The sequence below is a fragment of the Gymnoscopelus braueri genome (genome assembly GCF_963280865.1).
Source record: "Gymnoscopelus braueri genome assembly, chromosome: 24".
Classification (NCBI taxonomy): domain Eukaryota; kingdom Metazoa; phylum Chordata; class Actinopteri; order Myctophiformes; family Myctophidae; genus Gymnoscopelus; species Gymnoscopelus braueri.
The window spans coordinates 10769957-10781646 of NC_137626.1; the positions used below are offsets into that span (position 1 = coordinate 10769957).

Genomic DNA, 11690 nt, shown 5'->3' on the forward strand with positions numbered 1-11690 from the left:
GTATATACACTGTATATGGTGTGGTTGTGTATGTATTTATTACTTTATGCACTGTATGTGTCACATTCAATCCGGGAACACATCTCTGTCATTTTAGATTTCTTTGGCTATTCAAAACATAGCAGATTTACAAGATCTGCTATTTTGGAAAAATCTTGAAAATTTGAATCTTTGAATATATATATTGTTTTTTAAAGTGAACATTTGTAACTCAAATCTTTGCTTCATGGGGGTCCCTGGAACAAAACATTTTGAGATGGGGGGTCCCTGGAACGAAACATTTTGAGATGGGGGTCCGCGGCCAAATACATATCTAAAAAATGTTTTCTAAATCCTAACAGTATGTTGCTATATCAGTGGTGTCAAGGACCACCCAAAATGATAGGTATTTGGCCGCGGACCCCCATCTCAAAATATTTTGTTCCAGGGACCCCCCAGAAGCACAGATCAGAGTTAAAAATGTTTCGCTTCAAATACTGTATTCAAAGATTTGCACACATTTGCCACGATAAAAAAAAATAGCAGATATACAAGCTCATAGCACGGCACCGAGTGCCACGCTATGAGCTTGTAGATCTGCAAAAAAAAATTTGGCCAAAGAAATCTTAAAATGACACGGTTTTAATGGAATAATCCTATATGTTTTTTAACATCGTTGTGACATGTGAACTGTGCTTGACAGGAAATAGTCAAGACCCAGATGAACCGGTACTAGAGTTCAGTGTGGGTGAGTAAACACTGCAGCCTTACATTTTTGCATAAAAGGGCTTCCAGTCAAAGCTTTTTTTATCAACGCTTTGACTTACATCTGCCGTCTTCAGAATGTCTGCAAGAGCTTGTAGATCAGATATTTAACAACATAAATCTTCTCTTTCGTGTGTGTGTGTGTGTGTGTGTGTGTGTGTGTGTGTGTGTGTGTGTGTGTGTGTGTGTGTGTGTGTGTGTGTGTGTGTGTGTGTGTGTGGTGTGTGTGTGTGTGTGTGTAGCCTGTACAGAGCTGGTGACCCCTGCGTTGGACCGTAAGCCCAACAGCTTCGTAGCAGCGAGCTGCACCACCCCTCCTCAGGCATTTTGGACCAAACACGCTCAGACTGAGGTCATAGAGGTACGACACACACACTTAACTCTTAATTATTGTGTTTACATTTGTATGCTATGTTGATGAATTGAATACATAGGACCACAATGGAAACAAGTCCCTAGGACTTTTTTTGTGTTATCCTTTTAGCCTTAATGTCTTACTGTGTACCACGTGCTGTTTACATTTCTGTCTGATAAAGTATTCAATCAATCAAACACACGCACGCACACACACACATACACACATATACATGCAAACACATACTGTACAGAAGGTTCTACTTCATTCCTACTGACCGCCAGAGGCAGTGTTTTCAACACCTGGATATCCATCACGCGCTCGCGTATGGGTCGAATATTAATACCAACAAAGTCACTCGTGACCTGTGTGCACGCACGCCACCTATATAGGGGCGGGGCACACAGCGTTCATCCTCTTTCATCTTTTCGCCTCCAAGAGCGTAGGTCGATACTTGCAGCTGCGCGTGAAGTTTCGTAACCAACACGGTTGGGGCTACGGACTACGGTCCGTCCTCCAGAGACTGCGTAGCCTGCTACCATGGAATTACGTTACCCCGTTTATAGGGGCTGTCGGAAAGGAACAAGGGAAAAAAAGGAAAAAAAAAAAAGTGCGACGGTGAATGGAGTTAGCGGTTGCTTGCTAGCATTGGAGCTAACGACAATAACACCGTTGACTTTCCCCACTCCACCGTTGTTGTTGAACCTGGCACGGATAACTATGGAGCCATAGCTGTGCATTGGCGACGGTGAGTGCATGTATTGTGCTGTTTACAGACAAATAAAGTAAAAGAGGGGAAAGTATTCAGCGTTGAGGATGTATCCCATTCTGCCGCTTTGAGAAGACCGTCTCTCGCCTCGATGACACGACGGCGGTGGAGCCAGATTGACTGGTTAATGTGTCTCATAGAAGGTGTTCTTTCGCCTCGAGGAGACGACCAAGGCGTTAATGCGCGCAGTGGCAGATAACTGGGCTCCATTAAAGTACAAATACCTAAGCGAAATTGTACTTAAAGTACAGTACTGAGTACATGTACTTAGTTACTTTACACCACTGTATGAGCGCTCTTCTGTGAATGTTTTTGCTGAAAGTGGTTCTCACTTTGACGCAGACATTCTATCTACCAGACATATGGCGCGTGTTAGCTTGATTGCTATCCGGCTCAGTCAGTACACTGTCTACCTGCAAGTCTGTAGGTCCCTGGTTCAAACCCCAATTTAACCAGTCCAAATATAATTTAGCTGCAGCTAATAAAGGACATCCATAGTGTGCTTCACTCTGTCGTTATTGGACGATATACTGTGTACCTATTACTACATGTACTTGGGCCGCGCTATGAGCTTGTAGATCTGCTATTTTTGAATAGCCCAAAGTGTAAATAATGCTTTTTAGCTCAAATCTAAAAATGACACAGTTCCAGGTCTTAATGGGATAAAAGAGGTCTCGCTGATCAATGACAGCTGACTTAAGCAGCATATATGCCAATACTGCCACTGTGTGTGCTTAACCTCACAGTTTGAGTGTGTATCATAGCTTGAGTGTGACTCGCTGCTGCTATTCAGGTTATACTGCTTTGTGCTTGGTAGTAAAATGGCATTATAATACTGGTATGGTTCAAGTGTGTCTTGCCTTGCCATCACTTGGTTTTCATACTGTGGGTACTTGACACATGACTTGACACTGTGGCTTGAGTGGTTGTCGCTCCTTGCTACGACAAAGTTACATATTAGTAACATTGTACTCTGGGTACTGATAATCAATAAGCTTTGTTTATTGGCAATGGATCCCCATTAGCTGCGGCAAAAAGGGAAACCAGCAGCTATTCTTCCTGGGGTCCAAGACAACATTAATTAACATTAATGTTAATTGTGTTAATTGTGTCCAAGACACAATACATTAACAAGTACATATGTACTTGACGCTGTAGCTTGAACGATTCTCGCTCTGTTGCTATGGCTACGTTACCAATAGCACAAGTGTATCTCACTCTGCTGCTGTTACCCACTAATACTGTGTGTACCTGGTACTCACTACTGCTATTCAACATATGCAGTATACTGTGAATACTGATATCGTAGCTTGAGTGTATGTCACTCTGCTGCTATCCAGATAATACTATGTGCTTGGTAGTGAAATTTTCTTAAAGAATTCTATATGACGATTGAAGTGTGTTTTGCTTTGCCACTTCTTGACTATCATACTGTGTCCTTGACACTGTAGCCTGAATGATTCTCGCTTTTGCTACGGCTACGTCATCAGTAGTATTGAGTGTCTCACTCTGTTGCTGTTGCCCATGGATTATTGCAACAATTGCTGGTCCCAGAAGGGAAGGTCCATTACTTGTGCCGGTCATGTCCTGACTATGGTGCCTGACACAGGCTATGGCTGTGAATATTTGGCTAATTGCAGCGGCATACTGCTGGCAGAAAGGTCGACTGGGTTGGCCTGGTTGGGGCGGATTTGCCTCCCACAGGGATGCTAGCATTGAGCCCTCTGGATGCTTTCTCAGCTAGAGGAATTGTCAGGATGACGAACTCTTGGCCACTGTATTGAAAGCAGTACATGGAAGTACAAATTCACAATACAAGGTCTACTAAATTGGAAAACTCATTAAGCACTGAGCTTGTTTAAGATGAGATCCCCATGCACACAAATCATGATGAGGCTGGACAGGGAAAAAGAAACAAGAAATAATGACTGACAGTCATGTTATACCAGCTGCATGCTGTATTTTGCATTTGTAAGCGCCACTGCGGCGTGCCCCCCCAATGGAATATACCCCTAGCATTGGGAGTGTGTCTCGGGGACTGCTTGTCAATCGACGAAAGAAGGGAAAAGGATTAGCGTTGAGAGTGCATCTCGCTCTGCCGCTTTGAGAAACCATGACGGGCGGCCCACCGCCATATAGCGTAAGCATTAGGAGTGTGTCTCGCTCCGCTACTGCTTGTCGCTGGAAGAAAGGAGTGGAAAGTATTAGCGTTGAGAGTGTGTCTCGCTCTGCCGCTTTTGGAGGGACCACGCCACTGCGGCGTGCGCCCACTGGAATATACCGCTGGCATTGGGAGTGTGTAGCTCCGCTACTGCTTGTCGCTGGACGAAAGCGTTGAGAGTACATAGCCCAGCTGGCCATATAACGGCTTGGCCTAAATGGATGCGTCCAACAACTATCGTCGTTGTACACCCTCGGTGCCGTACATCATGAGATTTGGCATGTGGGCCAGTTCCAGAACCTCTTACCAAGGACTGGTCAGCCATGGGGAGTACAGCCCAATATGGCCTAGACCTAAGGCTAGTGGTTGATGCCAACATTGCTTACTTTACTTACATTACCTTACTGTAAGTCGATCCGGATTAAGAGCGCCTGCTAAACGCCTAAACTATGAACATTGCTTCTCTGGTGGTGTCACTAGATGAAGCTGTTGAGCTGGATGACCGTTGCTCATGGCCACAGTTTTAGCTGGTCTGCTAACTAGAGCCATGCCACAGCGGCTGGAATGTGACGTATTGGACATTCCCTTGACTACCTCGCCCTGGCCCTCCGGCATGCGAGTGTTGATGCGCAGACACAGCGCCTATCCAGCGCCTATCCAGCGCCTATCCAGCGCCTATCCAGTGCCTATCCAGCGCCTACCCAGCGCCTACCCAGCGCCTACCCAGCGCCTATACAGCGCCTATCACTCTAGGCGGTTGCTTGCATGATTAGAGAATTGGCACTGTCTACTTTGGTAATGAGCCAGAGCCTCTGGGTGTCCCGGGTTTGACGCCAGGCCAGAAGTGGGTCAATGTGTGTCCCTGTCCGAGCCCCTAATTGCCCCATGAGCGCCGGAGAATGGCTGCTCACTGCTCCTAGTAGTTCTAGGATGGGTAAATAAATACAGCGGACACATTTCACGCTTGTACAAATGTGCATATATATTTTGTGGCTTGGGCTTCGAACCCCAAGACTGCAACAGAATGGTGAGGGTCTCCAGCCAGTGTCGCTAATGGTCCTCAGGATGTTATGGCGTGTTCAATAACACAATATGTCAACAGTCTGCCTTCTGGGGCGCTTGACCCAGTCAGTCTCTGCAGGAGGCTTGGAAGCTCCCTTCGTGGACCTTGCCTCATCTTGCAAATTTCATAGCAATGAGCTTGTTGGGTGTACAGTCCAGGCTGCGGACATGTTTCCCACTGGAAGCCTCTTGGATCCGATAGCAGTTCGGATCACGGGCATAGGTATGGCAGAGCGGTAGTACCGTTAGCCTTGAGGGCATAACGCGTTGTTGACTGTAGGTCTCCCTTCCGGGGCAGACCAGTCCGTTAGGGCAAGATGCTCTGGCCTACTGCAGCTTCTCAATGAAGTGCCTTGGCCTCTCCACAGAGACAAGATCTCCTGTCACAGTTAGGGGGGGGAGGTGCATGTGGCATCCTCACTCCTAACCTTCGGCTGCGTCATTGACCACTGAAATTCAAAACTATTGTCCAAAAATTACTGGATTTTTGTGCATCGTACACCAGGGCGTTGCACGCCAGCGAGTGTAGACTGTGCTCTAGTCGGGACAAGGGCCACTGCATAGGTTGGAGCGTTGCTCTGTGCTTATGCTGCCCTAGATATCTGCGGATGATGTTAGATAGAGGGTTCAGCCTCTCTACCATTGAGATGCTCTCCGCGTGTGGCCCCCACAGGTGGCATGGGTGCCTTCATGATGCTTGCCTGTGGTATTGGAAGCTTTGTCCCCAGCCGGTACATCGGGCTGCTCTCAGATGACTATCTGCTAGTACTCTTTGTCCTCACTGCTTCATCTGCAAAAGTGAGTAGATGGGCTTCATGCCCTGGCCATTGCCAGAGACTGTTAAAGTGGGATTCCGATGGGTCTGGGTTTACCATATGGCCGACCCCTCCTCACGTCCTCAGAGGCTTTCTGCATTTCACGTCAGCTAGCCTGTTGATTTGTTAGTTTGCTCCTCAACCAGAGGTGGAGCAACTGCATTCTAGTACCTGCCTATTGTGTCCCGTCCGGGCTCTGTGGCAGGACATAGCCGTGATGGCTGGAGTTTGGTTGTATTTGTCTGTGAGGAAGGGCACAGCTGTGCCTTGGCTTAATGGAGACTTTCATTGCTGCGTTCAGGCAAATGTACGTCTTCAGTGGGCCTCTAGGTTCCCCCAAGGCCTTTCTTGACTGTGGGTGTTGCCAGAGCCTCTCCCTCAGTGATACAGGCTTGGAGCAGGCCAGGAGATGCAGCCGATTGGGCTTCATCTTTCATGGGCTTTTGCCCGCTCCTATATATAGTCAACCTGGCCGTCTCGCATCCTGTGGCGACGGCTGTGGTGTTGTCTGTTTATTCTATCTGCAAACCGACTTCGGTAAGCGCAGATTCCTCGTGACTATGTTGGTATTAGTCATCCAGGTGTTGAAAACACTGCCTCTGGCGGTCAGTAGGAATGAAGTAGAACGAGAGTTATGCATATAACTAAGGTTCTACGAATTCCGGATGACCGCCAGAGTTGACTGTCACTCGGAATCTCATTCTCGACGAAAAGATTTCATGAGGATGAACGCTGTGTGCCCCGCCCCTATATAGGTGGCGTGCGTGCACACAGGTCACGAGTGACTTTGTTGGTATTAATATTCGACCCATACGCGAGCGCGTGATGGATATCCAGGTGTTGAAAACACTGCCTCTGGCGGTCATCCGGAATTCGTAGAACCTTAGTTATATGCATAACTCTCGTTAGTGCTTAACCTTAAAAAGGAAAGGCGAGCAGGGAGCACTCATCAGTTGAATAGTTCACAGTTCACATGTATCGGGTGCACGGTTCTGACAGAAACAGTATCTTTGAAAAGGTCACCAGCACTCACTTTTAGGATCTCTTATTTTTTTGTGTGGCCCCAGCCAGCAGCAGATCACTCACGGACGTTTCAAGCCAACGGCCTTCCCCAGCGTGAGGAAGGCCGTTGAAACGTCTGTGTGTGATCTGCTGCTGCCTGGGGCTTTCTACAAATTAAAAAAGAGATCCTAAAAGGACAGAGTGAGTGCTGGTGATCTTTTCAAAGATAGTGCTTAACCTTAACCACACCAGACAAAGCGTACCAGCAGTGCTTAAACGTAACTAATACATTCATTTTATTTAATTAACCTGTGCCTAAACTGAACTACATTTACAGTAAAACACTATTTGATTGGTTGGGGCGCTGTCTAGGAATTCTCACATTTCTATACTTCTTGAGATCTAGTACCATACTCATAACCTGATCTAACACTGTTTACAGGGAACCAGTATACTCATAACCTGATCTAACACTGTTTACAGGGAACCAGTATACTCATAACCTGATCTAACACTGTTTACAGGGAACCAGTATACTCATAACCTGATCTAACACTGTTTACAGGGTATCAGTAACCATACTCATAACCTGATCTAACACTGTTTACAGGGAACCAGTATACTCATAACCTGATCTAACACTGTTTACAGGGTACCAGTAACCATACTCACAACCTGATCTAACACTGTTTACAGGGAACCAGTAACCATACTCACAACCTGATCTAACACTGTTCACAGGGAACCAGTAACCATACTCACAACCTGATCTAACACTGTTCACAGGGAACCAGTAACCATACTCACAACCTGATCTAACACTGTTCACAGGGAACCAGTAACCCCATCTACCTGAGCAGCATCGCCTTCTTCCAGGATTCCAACATCAACCAACAGACGCAGGTCAAGCTGGCCGTGTACGATGTCAAGGACCGCTCCCAGGGCACGGTACGCAGCCATACCCCCCCGTCCCCCCCCGTCCCTCCCCCTGTCCTCTAGACCAGTGGTTCTCAAACTTTTTCATGTCAACGACCCCAAAATGATATGTATTTGGCTGCGGACCCCCGCATCTCAAAAATATTTTGTGCCAGGGATTTTTCAAAAATTGCAAATCTTCTCTTGTGGGGGTCCCTGGCACAAAACCTTTTCAGATGGGGGTCCGCGGCCAAATATAATATCAATTTGGGGTTTGACATTAAAAAGTGTCAGAACTACTGATTTAGAAGGCATTTGTAGAATCGGCCTCAGGTCTTACTGGGTTAATACCGTAAATTATAGTGACAATGAATGGTGTTATAATTCCATACATTAGGTTAATGCAGAGGTCAGTCCACTGCAGTAAGACCATTGTACAGTACAATCTCTCCCCACACTGACTGGACCGGGGAGATTAAACTTCACACAGGGATTGATCATTGATCAGATGATCAGATGTCACACCCTTGCGGTCACACTGCATGACTTTGTAGGCAGATTTAAGGCCTTGTTTCAGCACATGATGCGGTGGGGGGGGGGGGGGGGCTCAACCAACTGGTGGTTGAGTCCTTAACCACTTAAGACCCATTAAGACCTGAGCCAATTCTATACAAATGCCTTCTAAATCCTAGCAGCTTTCTGTTGTAAGCTTGTAGATCTGCTATTTCTGCTATTTTTTAGAAAGAAAGAAAAGAAAAGGTCTAGGTTCTACGTACAGTATGTAGGAACTCTGAAGCCTGGTTAAATGGCACAGAGGCTCTCTCTGAATCTCTCTGAATCTCTCTGTCTCTCTCTGTCTCTCTGTCTCTCTCTGTCGGTCTCTCTCTCTCTGTCGGTCTCTCTCTCTCTCTCTCTCTTAGATGTACATGTTGGGCTCCGCCCTGTTTCCTGTTAAGGAACTGTTGCAGGAAAAGACCCACAGGCTACAGCTCGAACTGAGGTAACCACACACACACACACACACACACACACACACACACACACACACACACACACACACACACAGACACACAGAGAGAGAGAGAGAGAGGAGTTGAGCCGGTATTAGCATCAATACTATCCTCTACTCAGCCAGATGTGAGATGATGCTTTATCAAATCATCTGTTTTTGGCAGAAACATTCAGCACCGTCTGCCTTTCTATATCGATGGACTGGAATTAGATTGACTTCTATTGAGTTTTGTCTCCAGATAAAATTACATTTCTACTATAGTTAGAGCCCTGTTAGTGTTCGTTCTTCTGTCAAATATGTTGTCATTCATCAATTCAATTCGATTCAATCATTATTTCAGACCCAGGGAGATCCATATCACCATTACAAACACAACGCAATGAAATAACAGAAAGGCAAAGAAAATGCAAATAGCCCACATTGTCCAGCCCACAATTTTTGACATAACATGTGCACCAATGGTTCCACAGTCTAGAGGAGAACCTGACACATCTTTTGAAAATAGTCGATCTACAAGCTCACAACGCGTTGCATCACGACGCGTTGTGAGCTTGTAGATCGTCTATTTTCAAATAGCCAAAGTTTAAAAAGGGCTGAAGTGGTTAATGTATGTTTTAAGTAAGTAGTAACTAAAGTTTTCAAGGAATTGTAGTGGAGTAAAAAGTATAATATTTGCCTGTGAGATGTAGTGGGAGTAGAAGTAAAAACATTGAAAACTGGAAAAACTCTTGTAAAGTAAAAGTACCTCAAAGATTGTGCTTACTGTAAGTACTGTACTGTGTGAGTAAATGTACTTAGTGACTTTCCAACACTGAATTCAGTCTCTCTCACCTCGGTTGGTTGTTGGTGGGTTGGTTGGATGGACAGATCGGCAGAGAACGAGCGTGTGGGGAACATCAACGTAGTGGCCTGGCAGATGGAGGAGAAGAGAGACCAGAGAACACCCGTAGCCCGTCTCCCCGACACCATCAACGGACGGGTAAGAGCCGTCAGTTATATGACTCCAAATAAATTCAATTTTATTTTTTCAAAAAACTATGAAATACCATATTATGCAAAAACAATGTGGTGCTTATTGGTCCAGCAGTTGGCGAGATTTTCTCCGGACACACAGACAGACACAGACCAACCTGTAGAAAATGATAAAAACAAATTAGAGGAAAAAATATATATATTTGACAGTAAAGAAACGTTTACTGTCAAATGTTGTAATAGAGTTTGACAGTCGTATGTGGTTGTGGGCCGTCATGAGTCATGATTCATCCGTCCCAGACCAAAGCTTTCACACTGTGTATATCTGTCAGGAATGTTAGGGACATGCTGCAAATTGATAGTATTCCAGTTTCAATTTTGTTTCCTCACTTCTTTGTGTCATTACTTCCAATTGCGCTTGTTTATCCTGTGCCCTGTATCGGTTCTCTCTTCTAATTGGATAAGATTGGTGTCCTGGCCTGAAAATGAATTTTCTGTTTACTAAAGAGTTGGGGAGATGGGTATTATTTACCCCTGTTACTGAACAAACACTTTATAGCAATGATTACTATGGGAAGGTAAAGCTATTTAACACTTATTAAAAAAATAAAAAATCACTTACTGCACCTTTTAAAGACAACAACTGTCATTGATTGAATGGAGCGAGTATGATCAGTGGTATCCGTGTTGTTTTCAGACGGTGCTGCCTGTAGACGAGAGTCTGACAGAGTCCATGGGAGTCAGAACCAAGTACGCATCGCTGTCCAAAGACCTGCTGCTACGATCAGGTGTGTGTGTGTGTGTGTGTGTGTGTGTGTGTGTGTGTGTGTCATATACACAATTTTACTTGAACCCACTGCACTTTACAACTTCCATTCAATGTCCATCCATCCATCCCTTTAGGTTTATTTGTCATTTTTATGATTCACATAAAAACTAAATAGTGTTTCACACATTTTCACAGCGAAATGTATAAGTGCACACTAAAATAGAAGTTCAAAATCCAATAAAAAATCAACCATAGAATTACTTTAATTACTATATATAAATGAGCTAAAAATATATTGACTGATCAGATAAAAATATAGCAATAAATGTCCTTGAGAGTGTTTTTTTGTACCGCTCACCCTTTCTGATTCAGCCAGCTAATTGCTGAATCTACACCTCTCCATCTCTGGCTACCTACCACCCTCCCTCCCTCTCTTTATCTCTCTCCCTCTGTTCTCTCTGTCATACATGTGTGTTGACAGAACAGACAATAAATATATGAATATATTATTATAATCTAGGAGGAAGTCATTGGTGACAGGTTTGTCTCTGAGTTCTCAGGCTTCTCACACAGACCTGATGAATCACCGCTATAAAGATAACACGCTTGTGATGTCCACACGGAGATATGCAGTGTGTTTGGACCTGTGTGTGCGTGTTCGTGCCAAGTTGTTCTTGGCACGAAGTGACGCGCTGTGAGCTTGTATATCTGCTGTCTTTTAAATAGCCAAAGTAACACATTTAGCTGGGGACCCCCTGGAACCCCTCCAAGGACCCCTGGGGGTCCCCGGACTTCACTTTGAGAACCACTGGCTTAGGTTATGTCCAATATCAGTGTTAATTCTGTTGACTAAGACTAAAACACTTAAAGTCTAAAAGACTTTTGATATTTAGTCGACTAAGACTAAACAATTTAAGATGACTAAAATAGGACTAAAACTATTATAAAAGACTATAAAACTATTCAAAAGACTAAGACTAAGTCAGAATTTAGGTTGCCCGTAAGAGGCTTCCGACAACTTGGGATGCCCAAAAAAGCAGCTGTAAACGGGCTTGCATGATTCTGTGCTGTCTCATGTATTATTGGTAGCCGCCAAATATGGTGAAGATGTTTT

At 44.9% G+C, this 11690-nt stretch overlaps 1 protein-coding gene across 11 annotated transcripts in view; it reads left to right on the plus strand.

The window, feature by feature from the left end:
* The window catches only part of LOC308080643 (inositol polyphosphate-4-phosphatase type I A-like), a 164335-nt gene that overhangs the window by 109084 nt on the left and 43561 nt on the right, over positions 1–11690 (plus strand). For all 11 annotated transcript variants that reach the window (XM_080422550.1, XM_080422553.1, XM_080422552.1 and 8 more), the window contains exons 4-9: positions 683–727; positions 987–1105; positions 7740–7856; positions 8744–8823; positions 9703–9814; positions 10505–10595. In XM_080422550.1, coding sequence (XP_080278676.1) covers positions 683–727; positions 987–1105; positions 7740–7856; positions 8744–8823; positions 9703–9814; positions 10505–10595 — 564 coding nt within the window. The remainder of the gene's footprint in view (positions 1–682; positions 728–986; positions 1106–7739; positions 7857–8743; positions 8824–9702; positions 9815–10504; positions 10596–11690) is intronic.